We start from the raw sequence: 26,228 nt of genomic DNA on the forward strand, positions 1-26,228 counted from the left end.
TATTGATGACAGAAGAATAAAAGGACTATGTCTCCAACATAGAAAAATGTCATCAGCAGCCATCAGAAGTGATCTGAATGATGCTGGTGTTTCTGTCAGTTCAAGAACAATCAGGAGAAGATTAACAGATGTTGGACTGAGAGGTAGAATTCCACGAAAAAAGCTTTATCTTAATTTTCAGCAACGAAAAAAAGACTACAGTGGGCAAAGGAACACATTAATTGGACAGATGATATGTGGTCACAAGCTATATGGAGTGATGAAACTAAGACATTGTTATTCGGTAGTGATGGGCGAAAATATGTAAGACGTAGAATAGGAGAAGAGCTACATCCTGACTGCATTCAAGCAACAGTGAAGTACCCAGTTAGTGTTATGATTTGGTCATTCATGTCAGCAGATGGTATTGGTCGCCTTCATGTCATCAATGGGACACTGAATGCCAGAAAATACATTGACACTATTCTAGAACCAAAACTTCTACCTTCCATCAGAGATCTCTTTCCCAACAATGCTTCGTTTATTTTTCGGCAGGATTCTGCTACTTGCCACACGGCCAAAATATCGAAAGAGTGGTTTTGTACAAAGAGCATTAAATTGTTGTCATGGCCAGGAAACAGTCCTGACCTGAATCCTATCGAAAATTTGTGGCACCGTTTGAAAACTCTTGTTGGAATGAGGCGCCCATCAAATAAAAGGGAACTAATTGAGGCTATAATTGTTTCCTCGCATCATGTAATAATGAAAGAAGAGCTTAAAACTCTTGCCAGCTCAATGAAACTTCGATGTGAAGCTGTAATCAAAAATAAAGGGTACCCTACTAAGTACTGATAACTCACTGCAATCATCACTATCTAATGTATATCGATAACTATTATCGTTTAACTTTTTTTGTATTGCAAATAATTGAATTTTGTGTTTTGTGTTGAATTCAGTAATAAATTCTCTTTAAAATGATATATACAAGTTTGCATTTTGTGAAACGTAACATTTTCTATAAGCATACAAAGTTCAAAAACATAAAAATTTCCAAAAGTGTCTACAATTTTAGCCACCGCTGTAGATACTTAAGAATACATGCAAGGTACACTGCTCTACTACGGAATCAATTTAGTTTCCACTCCTGATATTGTATACGCATAAAACTTCCTTAAAGCCAACCTAATACTGGTGCCAACAATTCAGTGAATTTGACAAGTATCATATCTCTGTTTTCAGGGAAATATGCTGACCATACTTGATGAATCACTCAAGAAGAATCTTAAAATGATAACACAGTTAAACAGCATCAAAACCATTAGTAACAATAACTTCTATAATTATCATGATGGTAGCAACATTTTTAGAATGCTAGGTTCTTGGAACAATTCAGCAGTAGTGAGAACTGTTATAAAACATATAAATACAGGGGTTGGACAAAAATATGGAAACACCTTTAAAAAAACATGTTTCTTTGCTTAATATGGTGTAGGAAACCCGTTGGCATCCAAAACAGCTTGCAGTCTTCTCAGAATGGATAAATACAGTTCCTGTATGTTTGCCAAGGGAATATTATACCATTCTTCCTGCAAAACGGTGGCAAGTTCAGATAACGATGTTGGCAGTGGATAACGAGAACACACTTTCCATTCCAATGTAGACCACAAAGGTTCGATTTCAGGTCTGGTGACTGTGGTGGCCAGGGGAGATGGGACAACTCATCCTCATGCTCAGAAAACCAGTCCTGGACAATGTGAGCTGTGTGAACAGGGGCTTTGTCGTCTTGGAAGACACCATCACCATCGGAGAACAAAGTTTGTACCATGGGATGAACTTGATCGGCCAAAATGTTCACATAAGTCTTGGCAGTCATGTGCCCTGACACAGTTATCATGGGGCTAGCAGAGAACCACGATATGGCTGCCCAAACCATAACAGAACCCCCGCCATGTTTCACCCTTGGCAACAAGCAGTCTGTATTATAGGCTTGAGATGGCGTTCTCCAGACGTAAACTCAGCCAGAAGTGGGAAACAATGTGAAAGAAGACTCGTCAGACCATTTTACTCGCTTCCACTGCTCTATAGTCCAGGCTTTATGACTTAAACACCACCTTTTCCTGTTACGGGCATTAGCATCACTGATGAGTGGCTTCTCAATTGCAGCACGGCCAGCAATTCCCTGTTTATGAAGCTCCCTTCTAATTGTTTTGGTACTCCCAGGGTTCGGTAACACAACATTCATTTCAGCAGTAACTTTTGCAGCTGTGGTCTTCTTATTTTTCGTCACAATTGCCCTTAATGATCGTCTGTCACGATCACTCAGGACACACTTTCGTACGCGCTGTGATTTAGCAGATGATGTTTTTCCACTTTTCAAATATGCGGAATAAATCTTCGATACAGTACCTCTTGAAACACTAAACACCTCGGCTACCTTGCTTACGGAAGCACCTACCATACGCGCTCCAATAATTTGCCCACGTTCGAAGTCTGTTAACTCTGACATAATGCAATGACAACCTCACATAACAGTACTCCGACAACAACTGAACTGTTTAGCACGTTTACGAAGTTGTATAGGTGGCGTCAGTAGTCAAAAGCGCCAGCACCACCTACATATTTCATTAAAATCAATCTTTCTTTTCAAACATGCATTTCACAAGGTGTTTCCATATTTTTGTCCATCCACTGTAGCTTCATTTCAGAAGCACCTTATCACATCTCCTAGACACAGAACCCGTCGGTAGCCAAATGGGTAAAACTGATGAACACTAGTAAGTTGATTCAGATGCACCTGCATTGGCTGTGTGGGTGAGTCCCTCATATGATTTATGTACTATATTCAAATGACAAACCTTGACATTATCATGAAACTGGCCAGGAGATTGGACTTGACATTTGGCATCCAATGTGGCGACTTTTAATTCCTAGGCATTGAGAGCAATATTTACACAGGTGTTGGCCTTGAAACTTATAATGTATTAAACAGAAATTGTATTATTCAGTGATGAATTGTGGATTTTACTTAGCTCTGATGAGCAAGGATTAGAACTACCCTACCCTACCCACCTTGTATTATTAAAAAACAGAATATGTCCATCACATTAACATTTGTACATCAGTGGCATCTTACAATCTGTTGTGTTGCCAGTGTTGTCATATCGGTCGATGACCACTTTTCCAGGCAAGAAAATGCCTTTTCATTTATAATTAACATCTTCAAAAGAATATCTGCATGGCATTACAATGACTCCTTAGCCTGCAAAGTCACCAGATTTCTCCACAGTCCCAAATATACAGAACATTTTAGGATGCTGGTTAAAGTCATGCTGCTAGTTAACAATTACAGAATATGTGACAGCAAATTCCACAGAATAGCATTCAATATTGTTATAAGTTGGCCAAACTAAATAACCTTATTTTGAACTGCTACTAGTGGATATACCTATAAGGTACAGCACTCATTTAATATACATATAACGTCAAAATTGTGTGCTTGTGGTTGCTAAATAAATTTACTGATTACTATCCTATATCAAATTTTTCTTATTAGCATGCAAAGTTCTTTTGTGTGTGTGTGCATGCGTGTGTGCGTTGAGTGTGTTGTTTTTTAGCTTTAAACAAAAAATGGTTTCTATGCAGTCAAAAATTGTCATAATATGCCAGGAAAACTCACATCTACCAGTTGATTAGCTCTATCAGTATACTGCTTTATCCTGATATTTGAATATCATAAAATACATACTACTATTTTATGACATTTTTTGGAGGGGCAAGGAATGTGTCAGTATACATCATTGCTGATGTGATAAATTCTACAATTAAAGCCAACGTTAAATTTCATCTGTGGGTAGAAATATCTGGCTTTAAAAAAATTATTTCTTTTTATTGAAGTTTCCATTCATAAAATTTATATTCCTTACTTCTGATTCTAAATATTACATTGTTATAGGAAAGTAAGGTACTTTTCCGTTTCGCCGGCGCAAATCTCGCGAAACAGATTTTATTGGCGACAACACACAGTATACACATAAATGTTAACAAATGTTAGTTCTAAGAAATTTTTATTTTAAAGGTATGAACCTTTTGTAAAAAGACAATAAATTGGTAAAAAGACATTAATTTAAGAATTTACTATGCTTTCATGCTACAACACCCCGATTCACAGTTTCTTATCAAGTGACCCCAAATGATCTCATCTCATGTAAACTACGCTACAAAAATATAATTCTCTCAGTAATTATCTACATTAATTTCAAGTTAAATCTTAATTTGAAATAAAATTTAAATGCAAGAATTATTTCAATTCGTACGAACAGCTTACTCCGAAAAAATGTAAAACCATAGTGCTTTACTAGTGCTAGTGCATTCTCATTAGAATTTAACCCTTGACTTTGGCTTTTCTATATTTTCGCCTTCGGGTGAGCAGTGTGATTGCATCCTAAATGACTTAATTACCACAAATGGCCTTAGGGTATAAAATTGAATTATCTGGGTAAAAATTATATGTTATTGTATACCAGTATTGAAAGAAATAATCAATCTGATAAGAAATGGATGCGACTTGTTTTGAAAAATGAGGCGTAAAAGATTACCAGCGAGGATATTTCGTTTGGTATTGGTTGTACCATTTTTGGCGACTTTGTTGCTTGCGCCAGCAAAATGGAAAAGTACCGAAAGTAATAATGTAATTCTTAATTCTGTATGAAAATAAGGTATTTTTAATTATTTGATTTGTATTTTTAAATTGTGTATGTCATTTTTATTATAGCTACATCATCTGTAGCCCCTACTACACCTTTTTCAACACTTTCAACTGCAGTTCCTGGTGATTGTTCTCAGTGGATGTTTAAATGTGATACTGGTGTCTGTGTTCCATTTTGGTGGCGCTGTGATGGAGTCAATGATTGTGGTGATATGTCTGATGAGGCCAAATGCGGTAAGTAATCCTTATAATTTTAGCGTATTTAAAGCTGATATAATTAATTATTTTGTAATGAACATTGGTCATAACTGGAAATTTTAATTAATTATTTTTGTACTAAATCTTTTCAGGTGATGAAGGTGATAAGACAAAATCTTCATCTACAACTCCAGCGATTCCTCCGACCTCTGAAAATCCTGAGAGTTGTGGAGAAAACCGCTTCCGTTGTAATTCAGGTAAGACTAATGTATATACATTTTTATCAAAGAATTATGTAGCGTAACTTTTTTATTGTTTGATGACTAAGTCTTTCAACGCAAAAGGAATTAAAGCTTGTAAAATAAAATTGTATTATTTTAATTTTTGTTTTTATTTCTTTAAAAATGGCTATACAAGCATTGAAAATATTGAATGTACAGTCAAAAGTCGTTAATTCGAACACCCATAATCCGGACCTCAAAGCTTCAAACTTTCTGCGCGTAAGGCCTTTACGGCTGAGAATATGCTTGTGCGCGTGCGCAAAATACGTTTACGAGTGCGCGTTTAATGTATAACGGACCGTATAAGCTAAGCTAAAATTATTTAATTATCTATTTCAGTTAATGTTGCAGATTGTGTTGTTCCTTAATCTTGGAAGTGGATCCGGCTTATTATTTTTTGCAGACTGTTAGAGCAATTTTATAAAAGTAAGCTTGAACTTTCGATTATGTCAAATAGAATTTCTGATATATATTTATTAATATGTAAATGATCTACAAAGCAAAAGTATGTTTCGAAGTTCATTAAACAAAAAGTGGAATTGCTACAAAAAATGGATAAAGGCATATCCTTTGTTTATCTAAATTTAACGTTTGTTTATCTTTAACCCCGCAGCGCCGCGCAATGAATTCAAAGTTGATCTGTCAGCACTATCCTTATCTTCAGGGCAGATGTTTTTATTTTATTTGGCTTATAATTCCTTATTAAATGTAGTATTTCATCTCGATGTACTCCATCTTTGATATGATTAAATCAAATTCCTCGTCATTATAATTCACTTTCGATAGCGAAGAAAGTAACAGAGGTTATTGAAAACGAAAAAATTTCAATTGACAAATTAGTCGGTATTCTCGACACAGCAATTATAGGACTTGAACAGCAGAACTTTGTAACTGAACAAGAAATTATGTCTGTTTAAAGAATTAAAGAGAATATATTATCACATAAAAAACTAAGCAACTTAAACAACTTACATTGAAAGAAATGTTTAATAAAGTAAACAAATATTAAGGTTTTTTTTTTTTTTTTTTTTTGTAAATTTTGATACCCTTTAGATCATAATTGTTCTTTATTTCATAAATTACGGTTTCATATTTTTTATTTTATAATTTCTGCATGCCATCTTGCCAGATTTAAACTGATGATCTATAATTCGGAAAAATCGATAATCCGGAATCGCCGAAGTCCCGATGAGTCGGGATTAACGACTTTTGACTGTATATATGTAATAGATTCTGTGGTACATCACAGGCGGTTGAATCCGTGATGAACAGTTAGAATTTTTATGTCGTAGAATGCTGAAATGCCAATTCACAATGAGTAAGAAATTTGGCAGTCAAGGTATATTTAATTCAACTTTTATTTCAGTAAACATGTTGCGGCCACTTTACAAGTTGGCACATTAATTGTGCCTATTCCAAGAGGTTTACATTTTTAATAACTTCGCAGCAAGAGGGAAGCAGCTGACAGACAGCAGTTCAGGTAGGCCAAAACATTGAAAGCAAGTGTGTTACGTTCAGAGTGAAATCTTAATTCAGACTGAGTTAGTTTTGGTTCTCAGTGCATTTTGATTGGACAGTTAATATTGCTGTAAAATTACAATTGGCTGTTTGAGTTTTAGTTTCATTTACATCATCAGAATTATGTAAGAGTCATATGACAAAGATTTTTCTTGAAATGACGCAGTGCAAATAGAGGTTACTATTTTTAGAATACAGAAAAGAATTAATTTTCTCTGCTAACTTAATCTTTTACATATTCTTTATTTCTCTTACGTATATGTGTTTATAGTGCATTTGAAATGCTTTTGCATAAAACATATAGTTTCGCTATGCACAGTGAAGGATTCTGCGGAAGTGACATACAGATTCATATAACATAAACAAATGTTTATGGTTATTGATCAGTGCATAAGACTTTTTTCTAATTTTAAAATATATTGATTTTATATTTGTGCTGATAGTTTACTTTTTTTGGCTAGTAAAAGTTTTCGCTTTTAAAATATAGCAGGGTTTCAACAGTAACCTATCTGCATATATGTGTTCTTGTGCCTTCAATTTTAAAATATAATGGATAACGGTTTTTTGTGCAAGCTAGTAGTTCATGTTCCTTTGGTGTGTGAAAAATTTTGCTTTTTTAATTATAGTGGTTTTCATTGCAAAAGTTTATCTCATATTTACTTTTTTCAGCCTGGTGTCAACTAAAAAAAAACCGCTTCCCTTAAAAAAAAAAAAAAAAAAAAAAAAAAAAAACTGAAATGTTTCAGATTTTAAATTACGTCCAAAGGGGCGTTTTTTTAACGTTTTGAGTGTTACCTTTATTTATTAAATATCATGTTCTTTGCACTTAAACCATAAAATTCAGTTCAAGAGCAATATCGCAAAATAATGTTAAATTAAGCATATCTTTAGAATTTCCGATATACACAGTCTCGCGAGCTGGAGATAAAAGTATTTTTTTTTCTATATAACGTTGCCATTTCTCGCTTTTAAAGCATTGAGTTTGTAAATCAAAAATTCGTTAAAGTTTTACAAAATATAAAATCTATAATAAAACAAATTCCAAATTTGGGATTTCAGATGCCCATATTCGCAGTAGGATTTCGTCATTCAAAATTCGATGGCTCTATGTACCATTGTTTTATCACAATGCGAGAAATAGACAATCATTTATGCAGATTTTTCATTATTTAATTTCTTCAAATATAATGCAGGACTCTAACATTTTGTGGCAACAGTTTGAAAAGTGAACCGACGTTTATGAGTCCGACGCAAAATCGCAAAACGAAAACAATAGTCCTTCAGGGACAAAGCCCCTTTGGACTAAAAAAAAAAAAAAAAAAAAAAACCACAAGGAAAAGACATTTTGTACAAAGAAAGAATTTATCAAAGTGGGCATAATTTGCAATTATATGCTAGAAAATAAACCACTTAACTTGGAAATGTCAGCAGCGTGTCTAATTCCTAATGTAGAATGCTTCTGCAGAACAGTGAAATAACAGAATGAAATGCACATAAGTACAACTTGCCATCACCTGGAATCATATCTAGCTGAATTCATGTTGAGGCACTAAGTTGGATGTGATAATGTGTTCGAGGCATTATTAAGAGCAATTGCTGAACTCTGGCCAACAGAAAATGTTTTTAAAAAGTAAAGTGTCCAGTATGTATGTTATTTTTTTTTACCCTTTGCACTCGAGTGGTGCCTCTCAGGCACCACTGCATGTGATGCGATAACTCGAGCGGTGCCTGAGAGGCACCATTCGAATCAATGTGTTTATTTGTGTTTGACCTAAGGAATATCGCCTGAGAGATCTACTTGGCTTTTTGTAGATCATATTACGAGGTGTCTGAATAGCTATAAAGATGTCTTATCTCAAATAAAGGTTGTCTTTGTAATGCTTATGCAATTAAATGTCTTATCTCAAAAATATTTGCGACCGCGGGTAGGACTCTGTCTTCGACATCAGTTCGAACTCAACCTTCTTGCCGATCACAGTATTTCTTTTAAAGTTACTGAGCCCAATAAGTATGGAACACGACGAAGAAGTTACTTCTAGCGAAGATGAGTATAATTTTTCGGCAATAACGAACGAAATTACATCACTACATAGACAGCTTGCCCATGAGAACGAAGACGGAAGTGATAAAGATAGTGGCGACGTTAGAGGAGCAAGAAGACGAAAAATCCGAATGATCGATAGTGAATCTGGAAGCCAAAGTGATTGTACAGAAGAGACTGAACCTTCAGAATGGACAGTGTGCACAGAAAAGCGCCTCGAGTGCAAAGGGTTAATAGATTGCTAACAAAATTATATGCTGTAATAAGTATTTTAAAATTATGATTTCATTCAAAAATGATAAGCATAGTGAGTGTTTAACAGTGAAAAGTTCTGTATTGACATGGCACAATTACAAAAAAACCAGCAGATCATTGACCGTTTGTTTCTTGCAAAAGTCAGTAACCATTTGTTTCTCGTGAGTTCAGAAAAGTGTCAAATCCACATTCTCGCCAAGGCCTCTGCAGAAGACAAGTACCTGAGGAAAATATTCTTTGAAAGCTTCAGCATAGCAAACAACTTTACAGCTGCATTATGTTCAATATAATGAAGGCTACGTTTTTCCACAGTGCATCTCCTTGACTTAGTTTTTAAGTTAACTGCATCTCTTATTTTCTGCAGAATTCTTACTAGAAAATGAGTAATTGTACTGTAAATTTTGAATTATGGGAAGATTAATTTTGCTAAGCCTGTGGCATTAGGTTTCCTGAAATAAGTGAGGTTTTCTTAGTGTATAGCTTGGATATGAGCCAGTTTCCCTCAGAAAATAAACCAATACAATAAATAAATAAATAAATTATGTAAAAAAGAACATGAAAGAAGAGGAATCCAATCAACTCTGACATAACGTCTGCAGGAAGAGGAAATGCCGAGATTGGTTACAGTTCTTCCATAGGAAAATCCGTGCTTTTCTATATTCAGAACTAGCTGATGAACCATTCCAATATATTTTTTAATTTTAACAGTTCACCCAAAAACTCTGGTCCTCTCCAAAGCAAACAAAAATGCAAAAGTACAAAGTAAAAGCATTAATGATTTCAATTTAAACTTTGTTAACTGAAGGTATTTTTTTATTCTACGTATAATGGGTAAGTTTTCAATTTTATATTGGATTGGATTATTTGATTATGGAGACAGCAGCAAGATCCTGTTAATTGTTTGATCCTGTAAATTTAATTGTCTTTTTTGAGTTTATTAAACTGTGTCTCAGCGGGACGTGCAGCAGGGGATCACCAAAAATTTTAGCAGTTTTGATGTTTCTTATTATAACAATTTTACAATTTCCAAATATTTTTACACAGTGTATCTGAAAATAGATAAAGATAAGACAATACATACAAAGAAAAAAAAATGAAAGTGTTTCAATGCATTCTTTGTATAATATAAACTTTCATTTTACTTGCTTTGTACTTGACCCTATCATTTCGTCTGTTACTTTTAAAATTTCCACATTGTTCTGTATCTTAAAATTAGAAATTAAAGTTACAGACCTAAAACTGCAATAGTATGTTACAGTACAAGTTAAAAACTTCCTGGGGTTGCAAAACAATCTCAGTGATAAAAAGGGGTCACGACTGAAAAAAATTAAACCTTTTCCAGCACGCTACTCTTTAAAGTTGGAATTTTAGCAAAAAAAATTGTAGGCAGTCTATTTAAAAAGCCCTGGCCTATTGGCTTGTTGTATCTAAAATTATTGCTGCAAGAAATTTGGGAGAGAGCATGTGATGGGGGTGAAGAGTTGCCAGAGGACTTGTGGCAAAAGTGAATTACGTAGTGTAATAAAACTGGAAAATTAATGGACGTTACTATTCTGAGCTACTGTTTTCTGGATTGTAAGAATGAGCAAGCAGTGCTTCACCAAGTGCTTACAGAAAAGTTGTTACACAACAGTGAGAATATTTGTAATTATAGAGTGTTGAAAAGTGGAGTATTGTCGTTAAAGAAATTAATGCTGCTGTGGTTAGAGCTGAGGCCATGATGATAGGTGCTAGAGTGGGGAGTTACCTTTTGAGTGTTTTCAAAGATAAAATTGGAAGAATAGTGTTTGGGAGTGATTCTTGCTTTGGGTGAAGTGAAGTTCGAAGAGATGGAAGCAGTCTGTTGCCAACCAGGGTGTGGGAATTCTGGAAAAATCGAGTCCGAGTACTTGGTATTATTGTCTATCTGAAGATAAGATTTGCTTACTAGAAAAAATATAGGCTGAGAAGTTGGTACGTAATTAAGAAAAAACGGTGGTTAAGTCCAATTTGGCTTTGGAAAAGTTGTGAGAGTTGGCCTAAATTATGAGTTAGAGGATTACCAGATGTAGACAGTATGTTAATACTAAAAGAGCAAAGAAGGATTTATTTAAAAGTTTCATGGTTTGTAGAGTTAGTTGAGCAGCTTCGGAACAAATTTTCGAGTTTGCTGAGACAGTTTTTAAGTTTACTGCTGTTACTCTATTCTCAGTTCCTTCACAGGTGTGAATTACTCTTGCCATTTTCCATTTTAGTGGCATTTTCAACCTTGATTAAGCTCTAAATCATTCATATATAAATCGTCTCTGGGAATTTTCCACTTGCTGTGCACTTGCAACTGAGTCAGGTTCTGGGGGATGTTGCAGAGAGTTGTCGCATGGTGTTTAAGGTTTATCAGAAATGTGAAGGGGAGGAGGATTTTCACTTCTTCTTTTGTAACAACTGAACTAAAAGAAGTGTTTGATGTTGTAATCAAACTAATCCTAAGAACTTACTATAAAAAATAAATAGTTATGAGAACGTGAGAGTGGTAAAGAAAAGGTCTTTAATTTCTTTAAATCCATTCTTGGACAATAGTGGATTGCTTACGTATGGGAATATGTTTAAGAAATGCCAGCTTACCAGCGTATTTTAAAACATCAGATAATATTGTCTAAGAATCATTCTGTTACAAAATTATTAATGAAATTTTATGTTAATTACATGCATGGAGGAGTACAATTAGTTAACTCTGTAATGAAACAAAAACATTGAATTATAGAAGCAAAAACTGCATTATGCAAAGAAGTAAGAAAATGCAATGTCTGTGCCAGATTTTGCTCTGAATTTTCGAAACGAATTATGGCAGTCTTATCATCTGTGAGAATTGATCGAGGAAGAGTATTTCTTAGATGTGGTACTGATTTTGCCAGACAATTTTTTATCAGTCCTTGATATAGTAGAGGAGTTAAACCACACAAAATGTGTGTATGGGCTTCACAACGAAAGTTAGTTAAAAACCTATACAACAGAGACATTTGGTACTTACTTGACCAATGAAAACATTAAGTGGACAATGAATGTTCCATCAACCCCTTATTTTGTAGGCGTAGCCATTAAATCCATAAATCTTTATCTGAAACATATTGTTACGGTTTTTGTATTTAGTTTGCTATTTTTAGTAGAATTTGTAATTAAAATTGTTTCATATTCCCATGCAATGCAGCATGAGACTTATTGGAAGAGAAAGCTACTCCAGAAAAATTAAAATACAGAAGCACTCGCATTTAACATTTTAATAAATAGATATCTTGTAATTGTGCGCTTTTGCTATCAAGAAAAATTGAGAAAATAACAGAATGTTCTCTTGCTGATTGAAAAGCATATAAAAGCAGGAGTAAAACATCTTAGTTCAGTTGTTTACTTATTGCTGTTATATATTGTAGCTAATTCGCAGTGAGATCAGATTAGCTTCTCTGGGTTTTTGAATTTGAGTATCTTGATATTTATATTTTAGTAGTTTAAAATATAACTATTGTGAGATATTGTGATATTGTACGAATATCTCTGAGGAAATTTCAGCATTTTGTTTAATTTGTTGTGATGAGAATAAATTTTATTCACTTTTCATCAGACTTGTGCATTCAATTTATTATGAACCCATACGCTCGCAACAATATAGAATTGAGATCCATTTACAAGAAGAGTTTTCTGTATATTTGTTGAAGATAGAAGCAGTATTTTCCATCTTTTTAATGGCTGTTTCTGAGGATGCAAATGACTCAGTTGCAAGTGCACAGCAAATGGAAAATTCCCAGAGATGATTTATATGTAAATGATTTAGAGCTAATCAAGGTTGAAAATGCTGCTAAAGTGGAAAATGGCAAGAGTAATTCACATCTGTGAAGGAATTGAGAATATAGTAAGAGCAGTAAACTTAAAAACTGTCTCAGATGGCTTGAAGAGACCAATCAATAAACTGGTTCAACTTTCCATGGATGATTAATTGTTTTATTTATTTCTTTCATTTATTTTTCATGGGGGCCCAGTGTGTTACAATATCTACTGTAGCGGAGTGCTGAGTCTGACAATAAATATCTGTAGAGGTTTGGCTAGGTTTTACTGTATGCTGAATTAGAGATGCTTGATTTTAAATAATAAACCTTTAATCACAACCATTGCCACATAACTACTCATTAAATTAACATTGAAGATATTTGTGTTGGAGAATAAATCCGACAGAGCATGAAGTGTTTGTAGTGCATCCGGGAAATTTCTGTTACAGTTACAGGTAGAAATTCAAGCATGTGGTTGGCAAGTAACAAAAACAAGTTCCTTTAGTATCGCCACACTATGTTGTGGCACGTTGAAAGAGGGCACTGCATTTTCATTTTTTGTTTGTATTCCATATGTATTTGGAATAATCATGTTGTGTGTAATGGAACTCTTAATTTTTTTCGTAGTCTGAAGTTTGATTTCTGTCCCACCCCTTACAAAGAGGTGAACACTGTCCATTATCAAATTTTTATTCTAGAAGCATGGTACTCATTTATATCGTGCAATTTACAGTATTAGCTGTGTTAAAGTGGTGATGTTATAATAGTCATATTCTAAGAATAATAAGTATGAATTTTAAAGCAACTACTAACATCAAGAAACTGTATTCATTTGAAAGTCAAGACATTTTGCAAAACTTTATAATTAACATAATTATGTTAAGTGACTCAAACTACAACTTGGGCACCTTCTCTTTATATATTTTATAAAATTATTTATGATAAAAAGAAAAGTATTTAAAAAATGTTATGAATTATTTTTATTTATTCTTTTAACATATAAATGCTCAAACAATGAAAAGTAATTGCATAATAACTCGGCAATAATTATTGTTATAAATTAATTTGAATTATTTAAATGAATTTTGGTATTTGATTGGCAAGTCTATATTTGTTGTAATGTCTTTTAATATGTTTGCCATTAAGTAGACTAATTTTTTTAATAATTAAAAGTATTTTTTGACCTACATTTTATGTCTTTTCTAAATCTTTTGAATCAGATATGAAATGAGTTTTAATTTTTCATTGAAATTTGCCTGTTCAGTTTTCAATTACATTTTAGCCTGGAGACTGAGGGGACATATCTGTAGCATGTGGGCAGTTATAAAACAACCACAATCTAACTTTTTAAGGTTTTATGCTTTGCATCATTGTCGTGATAAAATTCAAAACAGTCATCAATAAAAACAGCCAGTTTTTAAACACATCTTTAACATTTTCTTTTAGCAGTTTTAAATATTTATTTTGGTCCATTATTTCATCAATGATGTGAAGGTTACCTGATCCAGTGGTTGATACTGATCTCCATTTCATTATTGATCTATCACCATGTGTTTGCTAGTAGATTTAAATTTTTTTTCTTTAAATTCTTAGTTTGAATTCTTAGTCTTCCAGACATATGAGCTCCTATGAGCAAAAGATAATAAAATTTGGATTCATCCATAAATAAAATTGGCCTTTAAAATGAGTCTCTATTTTTATGAAGTTTTGCAAATTTCAATCCTTTCAAATGACTGATCTCACTCGGGAAGGGTTTTCCCCCCTAGCAGCTAGCCCTCTGAGATATTCCAAAATGCTTTCACAACTCATTTGAGAGGACTTAATTTGGAGGTTTTCTGTACTTCTTTTTCGATTTAGCACATTTCAGAATCTGTAAAATCGTATGTTTGGTTGCTTTAGATTTATTTCCAGTGGGATTTCTTGTCTTAAATCTTTGAATTATATCATTGTTGGATGTCTTCATTTACTGTTTTTTCAATACTTGTTATTGAAAGTGCATCTTTAAAATGTTTTATTATAAGCTCACAAATCTCCAAAGATGTTCAACCAGATTGCTGCCCATTAAACATTAAAAAAAAATTGCAAACAGAGAGCAAATTAAACTAATAAAAATGCTGGAAACTCAAAAACAATTTTGAAACTTTTATATTTTAAAAAAGAAAAACACAAAATTTAAGCTAACCAACTTTTATTTTGATACTGATTTTAACTCTTTAAAAGTTTAATTTTTTTTAAATTAGTGGTGGCTAACTTTCCCTTTTGTTTATGATAAAATAATATATATTTAAAGTATGATTTATAAAGGCTTTTTTGCAATTTATTTAAATTATTTCTTATGTTGAAAATTACTTAAAAGTATAAAAATGTAAATGCCCAATTTTTACTTTGAGCTACTATAATAATAATGTGTTCTTACTTTTAATGTAGGGAGTTGCATATGGAGCTCATGGATATGTGATCACTTAATTGATTGTCCTGGGGGAGAAGATGAAGAAAATTGCAAAGGTATGTTATATACAATCAACATTTCCTGTGCACTCAATATGTTCCCTCTTTTGCTTTGAAGTTAGAGAAATAAAACATGTTCTCATCTTCAAATTGAAATGTTTCAAAAAACACACATAAAGTTAACTGTGGTGAGAAATATGTATGCACCAAAAAAGGGCTATCTTATTGCCATACAATAAAGCAAACAGTAGGGCATACCAAGTTAATGAAATTGTCAAACTGTAAATGAAACTTTATGCGGAACTTATCCTTACTGAGATATTCAGATGACTAAATCAGAGCATTTGCAAAATTGCTAAGTTTATGGAAATTATTGAGACTTAATGAGGATCTTTGAAAAATGTGAAACTAGATAGGATGGTGAGGCTGTTGCTAAATATGATGCAGAATTTGTCCTTTTATGAACCATCTTGAGATATACTGTGGTGAAATTTTTTAAGATGGAAATAATATATATTTTAATATAGGTACAGTATCTTAAATCTAGCTGGAAAAAAGGGTTGTGTATTCAAAAGCTATTTTAAGTATCCATACTAATCACTATTGAATACTAAAAGTAATAAACTTTGGGCATTTAAATATCAAAGTTTGAGCATGAATGATAGAAGAAAGAGTTAATAAATATTTCCCCCTTTGTACAGGATTAGATTGACTTATTTAATTAATGAAAAGCATGCAAAGGCTATTTGCTTGCTTATGTAGGTTTCTGTCTTTTGCCTTTTTGCTACTGGAATTTAGGCAGTATAAATATATTTGTGCTATGCTAAATTTATTGCCAAGTATAGAAGAAGACTTTTAGAAGGCAGTAAAACTACAGCAAACATATGATGATCTGGTATGTATTTTACTTTCAAACCATTCAATAATTTTGTTTCCTAAAAACATGATTTATAAGATGATAAGGAGTGTTTCAATTGTTTCTAGCTTTTCTAATTGATCATTGGGTGATGAATATTTTCATCATTTTCTATAGAATTTTGCTTCATGCTGGCATTTGGCCACAATTTTCATCATGCCCATGAACATCATTTGGACTGAATCAACTTGGAAGTCTTTGATTCAGCAATCACACTTTAATAAATTTTATGCAAAATACTTCCCGTATATGCATTTAAAGCTTTTAATAACTCTTGATGTATAGGCTGAATTTCTATTATCAAACTTTTGGTAAATTGTTAAGTCAGATGTTTTCGTTTTATTCCCTTGACACTTTCATCAGGTTTTGAAAATATTTAAATAACAGAAGATAAATAAAGTGAATGTTATGTAAGCAAAAAAATGTTGAACAAAAGACTAACTGAAAGTGACAAAAAAGCCTTGAAGCAACTGCAGAGTTTTTCCAGATATTACCAAATGAAATGCTAATAATGTTATTTTAGAGGCAGGAATGTCAATGTCAGATTATCAGATGTGCTGAATCACTGAATGCTATACTATTGAGCTTTTACCATAATCTAGAATGTCAAAGGTCTGTAGTTCTTCTGTTGTTAATGTTTCTTAAGCTAAATATACAGTATTGTAACTAAAGGCTGGATTTTATATGGAAAGCTGAAAACTTACCTAAAAGTATCTTCATATATTTATAATTTCAAAAATGGCTTGAATTATCATGATGCATGTCTGATATGAGAATAGTAGCCTGGATAAAAATATCCGAGAGCTTAATGAGAAAGAGTTTAGTCGGTTATTGTAGTGAAGATAAAAAGCAACTATCAAACAAAAGGTAATCTATATCTACTCTTTGATGACCCCCCCCCAAAAAAAAACTGTGTAATGAGAACTAAAGGATATATTAAAAGGGAAGTTAAGTATTTTCTTTAAAATTTGATTGCAATCTAAGTCTTATTATTTGACAGCTAGACACATGTAATAACAATTCTGAATAAAAGAATGTGTTTTCATCTTTTACTTTCTCTGTGACTCTTATATAATGTGTTCATATATAGCACAGATGTATTAAATTCACTAATTTATATTTTTAAGAGTAATTTTAGTAAAAATATTGTGCTTTTTCAGGGGATGAAATCTGTGATGTTGGATATTTCCGTTGTGTTCATAGTTATGGCTGTATTGCTAACAAACTTATTTGCAATGGTAAAGATGATTGTGGTGATGGTAGTGATGAGTGGGGATGTAGGCCATCCAACTGTAAGTGTTTGTCTTAATATTTTATGTTTTGGTTTAGAATGTATTTGTAATTCACTGACTTTTGCCTCTGCTTTCAATTAGCCACTGGTAAGCCTCTAACATGTACTACCCAGCAGTATATGTGTATAACTGGAGAATGTATAGGTATTGCAAAACTTTGCGACAAAAAAGATGATTGCCCAGATGGAAGTGATGAAAAAACTTGTACTGAAACTGGTATGTTTAATTATATTTTTAACAGGATTTTTTGTTCCTTATTATGTTATTAAAACAGTCAGTATATTCAAAATAATTCAGTACTACATGTTAGCACCAGCATCTGAGTAGAAGTTGCCAAATTTTCAGAATATGCTAAACTCTAAAAATTCTCTCAGATCTCTTCAGATTTAATAAGCAATATCACCATTTTCATAAGTGTTCATTTGTCATACTGTGAGTTCCAGTAGACTTCATAGTCCAGTTAAAATATTTTTAGATTAAAACTCAGTTTTTTAAAAATATGACACTTTGATCTTTGTCTAATGGAAAAGATAAAGCAGTAAAAAATTTTTCAGGAGTGCAGTATTTGCATTAATTTTTATAGTGATCATCATGAAATATCTCTGATCGACAAAAAGCCATTTGTAATTGGTTTGCTGACTGAATTTTGAGATAAATTCGATATTGAACACAAAATATAATATACAGTAAGACCCCGCTTAATGCTGTTTCGTTTAGCGCTGTTTCGGTTTAGCGCTCTTTTATTTCAACCCGGGGATTCCACGAAATCGCTCGCAGCATACGGGGATTCCACGAAATATTATGCAGCGATAGGTTTCAAATACATATCCGAAAGAGTGTACTTGTATTTCTTGTTTGGTGCTGTATTGTAGAGACATAGTTTGAAGGGGTAAATGTGGAAGATGTCGAAGAAATAATTCAAGAAGCAGCGGCTAGTCTTTCTAATGATGAGCTCAAGGAATTAACTGAACAAGAAGAAAACAAAAATGTTGACAGCAGTGATTCAGAAGAAGAGCAAAAAGAACTTTCGATGGCATTTGTAAAAAGGAGTTTGTCTACCATAATTGAAATAATGGATCAATTCATTGAAAATGATCCGAATTTTGACAGGAGTTCAAAAGTAAGGCATGGTGTTAGAGATGCTCTATCCGTTTATGAAGAACTTTTAAGAGAACAACGCAAAAGAAAAAGGCAAACAACATTAGATGCTTTTGTCACAAAAAGGCAGAATACTGAAAACGCGGAAGGCTAACTAAATATGACTGACTTAGAATTTTATTTGTTTTTTTTTTAAGAATATTCGTTTTGTTATTTATATTTTGTTTTTATTTTTGCAAGAAATAATAATGTGGTATTAATTTGGGCTTTAAGAAATAAATGTTTGGTTTTATTTTTATTAAAAAAACATACTTTTTAAATTTAATACCTAACCAATTTCCTAGCCATCTTCCCCTAACCCCAATATTTACATGTAAAGATAGCCTCGTTTAGCTCTGTTTCGCATTACGCTCTACTTTGATGGAACGTATCGCCCACGTTAAGCGGGGTCTTACTGTATATGTAGTAAGTAATTTTTTACAATCAGTAATTGACCAGTTATACTTTGTCTCTATAAAAAATCACCAAATTGGTCTAAGGTGGTTGCAATACAAGGTAAGTACCAATTTATATTCAAAATAATTTTGGTATATTAGCTCTTTATTTAAAAAATTCTGCATGATATACTCATTTTCTAGGGAAGAATGGTATAAAAATGTCAAGTTTGTTATTTCAATTAAAAATTTGAATAAAATGTGAATTATTTGATAATGAGTTTGTGGTTTTATTCGTCACAATGAAATAGCTAGGTGTTTTAAATTGTAACACATAGACTTAAACATTTAAAATTGAAAAATGTTTAATTTTAGTGCTTTTGTGGGAAAAAATCAATATTTTGCTGTTGTCTCTGAGATAAAAGTTTAAGCTTAACCATAGACGTAGCACTAACTGATATTACAGAATCTTATTCTCCTTGGATTTTAGTTACTGGGCAGAGGTATATATTGATGAGGAAAGAGATATGCTTTTAAACATTAGCATGCACAAAGTTGTTATTGTAATGTAATTTATATGGAAACATGCAGTAAGGTAAAGGAAAAAAACCTCCCTGTATCTAACCCATGATTAACTGCTAGAAAATTTTAAATTGAAGTTCAAAGTTAGCACATCTGTTTTATATTAAATTGAATATTATAGCATAAAAATGTTGTGTAATTTTAGTATTGTTAAAGATCATGTTTATAGTTTTTGTTTGTATAATAGTAAAAGGAAGTAAACAAGTGACCAAGTTCATTAAGTGAGATATTTAGATCACATATTTTTTGACATATTTTAGACATATTCTTTTAGTTATGCAGGACATTCATTATGCAAGGCACCACTCAACATTAACAAAGAATCATGCATTCAAATACCTAAAAATTGCTTTGTATGAAAAAGACAGACGGTTTTTTAACAATACTTTTTTTAATGAAAAATACAAGTCTTTTCTTTGCATTCTTATTTATAGAAAAGAAGCTGATATTGATATTTTTTTCAGTCTTGCCTTTAAAGTATTAGCATTCATATCATTTACAGCATATTCATTTAAAGTTCATAATCTGATGGTGTCAAGAGATTCCATTGGACTCCATGGTTTTACGCTCAGATGGGAAGCACCTGTTGGGCAAGTTCATTTGGATATTGAATATTTGCCTTCATACCGGTATGTATACTGAGCTTTGAAATGTATGGTTTAGAACCTTTTAAGGCATATAATAATTTTCAAAAAAAAAAAAAAAATTGTAATCTGTAGTAAAAATAAAAACTTGCATCCCAAAAACTTCAGATTGCAGTCTCTGTGTATATTGTAAGCTTTTATGTATGAGTAACATCAGATCAAGTCCTTACATTTTATCATGGCCAAAAAGAAAGGTTGTACCTATTGTTGGAAGCCTTATAGGTGATGGTGTGAATTTGCGCAGCTATGTGATAAATGCCTGGCTATAATGCATGAATGAAAAGGGAAAATGTCTGAAGTTTTATGTACTTACAGGATGTGAAAATTTTTCCATCGTATATTCAAGTATGTTAATGTTCATGAAACAGCAGAAGTGTTTGTTTGAGCTTGTGGACTCAAATAATACAAACAATGAACTTTTTTGTATCCCCAAAGAAAAAAAGTCAGAGGCTTAATGTATGGAATCCAGCTGTATCCCTGAGGTGTTTATATATTAAAATTTAGATTATTTTTCTTTATGTTCGCGTAATACTGCCTTTTTATTTTGCTAATTTAAAAACCATATAAATTTTAAATATAATTGTTCTCTCTGAATTAGATTTTTAAGCTATATCCATTAGATATACACTGACTACCAATAAGTATTTGGACACCTGTGATAGAAAAAAAAAAACTAACTTTATTCAAAATCAATAGTTGGTACAGCCTCCACAAGAGGTAATTACAGCATGGACCCTCTGGGGCATACTTTCCATAAGTCTTTGTATGACAGCTAGTGGTATTTTCTTCCAGTCGGCTTGGAGAAGACATAGAAGTTCCTTCACCGATTTTGCATGGGTAGTGCACCCCTGAATTCGGCGATGCAACTCATCCCAGAGGTTCTCGATAGGGTTCAGGTCTGGACTCTGGGAAGGCCAGTCCATTCGATGAACTCCATTGGCAACATACCAAGCCTTGGTTAATGTCGAAACACAACAACTGGCATCATTGTGCTGAAAGTAACAGGGGTCCAACCCGTAAAACTGCCACAACGTAGGAAGCACATTGTCATCTAAAATAGTGCAGTAGACATCGGAGTTGAGCTTACCATGAATGCGGACCAGCCCATAGGCATCTGAGTTTACCATGAAATGAGGACCAAGGGTCCCAACCCATACCAGGAGAAACACCCCCAGATCATAATTCCACCTCCGCTGAACTTGACTGTTGGCACAATGCATTCTGGCAGGAGACGTTCTCCAAGCAGACGCCAGACCCAGACCCTGCCATCCGAATGGTAAAGGGTGAACCTTGATTCGTCACTCCAAAGAACTCGTTTTTACTGCTGTGCGGCCCAATTTCGATGTGCTTTGCACCACATTAACCGAGCAGTACGGTTGGACTTTATGATCAAAGGCTTATGGGCAGCAGCATGACCATGAAAACCAAGCAGGTGTGCTTTCTTACGGATGGTATTCATTGAAACAATACTCCCGGATGCCTGTCGAAACTCCTTGTGGATGAGGGCCATCGGTTGGGTGCGGTTCTTCCGAATTTCTCTGGACAGCACTCGTCGGTCTCTATCTCCCAGTTTCGTTGGTCTGCCGACTCGCACATTCCAACAATCACCGCTCACCTTCCACTTCTTAATAACATAGGCCACTGTCGATTTTGGGTACTTCAGATCACTAGATATGCCCCTTAAGGATCGGCCACATTTGTGATACTCGATAATTATACCTTTCTCGAAATCAGAGAGCTCCGAACTGCAAGGCATCTTACATGTCACTAAAGCCGATGCTGTTTCCTACACGATATATACCGGTGGAGTCCGTGACGTACCTTAGGACCGCAGATATCGTCATTTGCATAGGTGTCCAAATACTTATTGGTAGTCAGTGTATTTTGTATGTTAAATCTCATAAAATTTTATAAGCAAATACCTTTTTATTTAATCTAAATGCTGAAAAGTAGTTATAGGAAATACTTAGTGTTTAAAGATGGCTCTTCTACATATCACATTTTTCAAAGCAGTGCTGGAAGCTGACCATTACTCATAATTATATTTCAACAGGGATATTGGTAATGGAGCTGTAATATGACCCATCAGTTCCAAGAGTCTGGCACATATCTGAAAACGTTTTTGCTTGACATACTTCCATAAGTAAATAGCAGCATATGGTAGATCATCTGACTGAACTGAGCAAAGGATACCATGATGAGAAATCAAATCAAATCAAATGAGAAACCCAATTCTGCAGAAATGTCTCTTTTTAAAAAAAAAAAAAAATTCCATGCATGCCATGTGCTTGTACCTCAGGTCTTATTAGAACTATAAAATGGTCCATATTCTACCATTAATTCTTACAACATTCTGCAACATTGTTATATGCATTGCTGTCATTTCTGTTATTTGTTTCCTACAAATGGTTAGTGTTTTTTTAAATGAGGGTAATATGTGGTTTTACTTTTTAATAACTAAAATAGTAAAGAGTCACTTAATATTATTGATTGGAGTATTTTGAATTATTGTTTGAAATTATAGACTCCTCATTCGCCTAGAAGGGTCAGGGAAATTAAAAATTGCAAGGGAAAATAATTCTTCCACAAAGACCAAGGAAAATCAGAACTTGGAGAAGAGTTAGTTTTAAAAAAGTTCAAGAAGTTAAAAAGGTGTGAATCAATCCTCCTAAATCATATTCTAAATAATCGGCAATAAACCAGAATTGCTGTTCTTAAAAAGAAAGTATAGAAAGAAGTATAACAATCTTTGTTTTTCATGCATGAAATATTTTGCCTGTTATATATCCAATACAGCTTTATCAAAACATAGCTTTCTTGGTGATCTATTTTTCCCTTTTTTCTTTAGAAATTCAATTTCCCTTCAAAAATAATAGTTAATCAGTTATTTAGGGATACCAGAAGAGTAACTGTTCTAAAGTTCTTTTGTTGAAGGAACAATTTGCTTTACAGTAGCAAATGAAATCAATTAAATTTTTATAATGTTTGTAGTTAATGCATTTTGTTCTAAATACACTCAAAAGTCGTTAATCCGGACTCGTTGGGACTTCGGCGATTCCAGATTATCGATTTTTTCGGATTATAGATCATCAGTTTAAATCTGGTAAGATGGCATGCAGAAATTACAAAATTAAAAATATGAAACCGTAATTTATGAAATAAAGAACAATTATGATCTAAAGGGTATCAAAATTTACAAAAAGAAAAAGCTTAATATTTATTTGTTTACTTTATTAAACATTTCTTTCAATGTAAGTTGCTTCGTTTCATGTGATAAATACTTTCTCTTTAATTCTATTAAACAGACATAATTTCTTGTTTAGTTACAAAGTTCCGCTGTTCAAGTCCTATAATTGCTGTGTCGAGAATACCGACTAATTTGTCAATTGAAATGTTTTCGTTTTCAATAACCTCTGGGTCAATTTCTTCACTATCGGAAGTGAATTATAATGACAAGGAACTTGATTTAAATCATATCAAAGACGAAGTACATCGACATGAAATACTACACTTAGTAAGGAATTATAAGCCAAATAAAATAAAAACATCTGCTCTGAAGATAAGGATAGTGCTGACAGATCAACTTCCAATCTGCAGTGTGAAATTGATAAACAGATTTCGGATTTCAAAACATACTTTCGCTTTGTAGATACAAATTACATATTAGTAAATATATATCGGAAATTCTATTTGACATAATCGAAAGTTCAAGCTTACTTTTTTGAAATTGTTCTAAAAGTCTGCAAAAAATAATAAGCCGGATCCAATTCGAAGATTAAGGAGCAACGCAATGTGCAACATTAACTGAATTAGATAATTTTAGCTTAGCTTATACCTCCGTTACACATTAAACGCGCATGTGCACAAACATATTCGCAGTTGTAAAGGTCTTACGCGCACTCTTAAACGCCTGTGCGCATGCGTGAACGCGACACATGCGCAGAAAGTTTGTAGCTTTGAGGTCCGGATTATGGGTGTCCGAATTAACGACTTTTGACTGTATATAAACTACTACTTAATTTGATAAATTAGTTCATGTGTATGAACAGAGAAAAGTGCAAGTTGAATTTGATCAAGAATCCTTACTTAAAAGTTTTAGCAGAAGGTACATGTTTATTGAAATAATCTAAGAAGATTCACTTCACTGCAGTTCTCTAAATTTTAATTTGGGGAGATCACCTTAAAAAACATGACTGTATGAGTGATATTTCCATATTTGTTTATGTTTCCAGAAATATTGGCCACTTTCAGAAGTGTTCATTTGCAAGAAATTGTTTCCATAAGAGATTTCCGTGTACTTGTTTAAATTGAAATTTCCAACGTCATGTTACCAGAAGATTTTCATAAATGAAAATTTTGTGGTAATGAAATCTTTTCATTGATGAAAATCTTGTGCTATTATTATTGCTTTATTATATTTTACTTTGTATAGCTGTTACAGTTTGTTTTAGAAAGGGATATGTCATAATTTTATTTCATATATAGTGTGGCTACTTCCTCTGACTGGCGAAATACAACTTGGACCAAGAATACTTATTATGAATTTAAAAATCTGATTTCTGGTACAGATTACGTGGTTACAGTTTATGCTCGTTTATCTAATCACAGTGAAGTTGCTCCTCCAACAGAATTCCTCACTATAACTACAGAATGGGCTGGTAAGATTTAAACAAAAAAAAAAAAAAAAAGTTTACATAAAGTGTTATGTGTAAATTTTTGAAACTATTTGAAAAGGTTAAAATTGTATTTTAACATATTTTTTAATTAACTAAGTTTTTGTTTTATGTTACATTATATTCAAAGTAGATTGTACTAGCTATGCACTTTGCCAGTGTCTAACTTTTATGGAAACTGGCTTGCAGCCAGTTTTTGCATGTTGTCGTAGAACTTTGAAAATATGCAACTGCTTAATCCACAAATGTTTGGAATTCACACTTCTTTTTTAATGTAGATGAGACAAATTTTACTTTTTAGAAAATTCTGCATAATAAATTTAATAATAGGTTTTCTTACATAAATATGGAGATAAACTTTTTAAAAATATGCTATATTAATAACACATTCTGATTGGAAAGGTGGGATTATTATATTACTGAAGTTATTTTTGCTGTAATCTGTAAATTTTTTGTATTAGATAAATAATTACTTTTTAATGTTTATTCCTTTGTCTTTTTTAATTAAATTTTGGTTTATGTAACTTTCCAGCCTGTGATTAAATGCTCCTAATAGTTGGTTACATTCCACACAATGAGGCAGCTTGTTTATATTGTGGATAGATTCATATTCCAAATTTTTCATTGTAGATAAATCATTGCTTTTAAATGTTTATTTCTTTATCTTTTTTAATTAATTGAGTTTATATAGCTTTTTAGCCACTGAGTTCCAACTTAAATGCTCCACTTGGCTAGTTTGCTTACATTTCACGGTGGGAGCAAGCTTGTTTGTACTGTGGCAAATAATTATAGATCCTTAGAAATAGCTCTTGTAACAACTTTTTATCTTTAAAAATCAAAAGTAGGCCAACTAAAGGATAAAAACAGAAATCTTTTCTTTTAATGTTTAGGTAATTTCATTTCCAGCTAAGCTGCTCTGTGCATAAATGTATTAAAAAAGCTTAATAGGTTGTGAATTTAATTCCATTAAAATAATTCTTAAGGTATAATTTTATTAATTGGTATGGCAAAGTATCCAAATTTAATGTAAAAGTTCAAAAGGTAAAAATGTAAACAAAATTCAGGAGGACATCACCTACAAATATATCAAATAAACAATTATTCAAATTCATGACTCTTAAATGAGCAATGAATCTGTTGTTATTTTCAGAAAAATTGAAAACTGTTTCTATAAAAAACATCAAGTATTAAAAAAGATTATAGAAGTGTTATTTTTCTATACTTCCTCCCATTATAAGCAAAAAAAAAAAAAAAAAAAAAAGTTGAAATGTTAAACCTAGTCTTGGGGGTGAAAGAATAGCGTGTTTAGTTATTAAATTAAGAAAATCAATTGCTAAAATGAAATATTGTGAATAGTGAATTTACGAACT

At 32.7% G+C, this 26,228-nt stretch overlaps 1 protein-coding gene across 1 annotated transcript in view; it reads left to right on the forward strand.

Annotated features, from left to right (window-relative positions):
• LOC118195509 (sortilin-related receptor-like) overlaps positions 1–26,228 on the forward strand; it is a 195,337-nt gene that overhangs the window by 110,516 nt on the left and 58,593 nt on the right. Inside the window, exons 25-31 of the mRNA XM_085813545.1 lie at positions 4,751–4,918; positions 5,035–5,139; positions 15,199–15,276; positions 17,296–17,427; positions 17,509–17,643; positions 20,044–20,170; positions 24,671–24,843. Coding sequence (XP_085669671.1) covers positions 4,751–4,918; positions 5,035–5,139; positions 15,199–15,276; positions 17,296–17,427; positions 17,509–17,643; positions 20,044–20,170; positions 24,671–24,843 — 918 coding nt within the window. The remainder of the gene's footprint in view (positions 1–4,750; positions 4,919–5,034; positions 5,140–15,198; positions 15,277–17,295; positions 17,428–17,508; positions 17,644–20,043; positions 20,171–24,670; positions 24,844–26,228) is intronic.

Source organism: Stegodyphus dumicola, chromosome 3, assembly GCF_044657685.1.
Source record: "Stegodyphus dumicola isolate Sdum_Otavi_A_Nest chromosome 3, ASM4465768v1".
Taxonomy (NCBI): Eukaryota; Metazoa; Arthropoda; class Arachnida; order Araneae; family Eresidae; genus Stegodyphus; species Stegodyphus dumicola.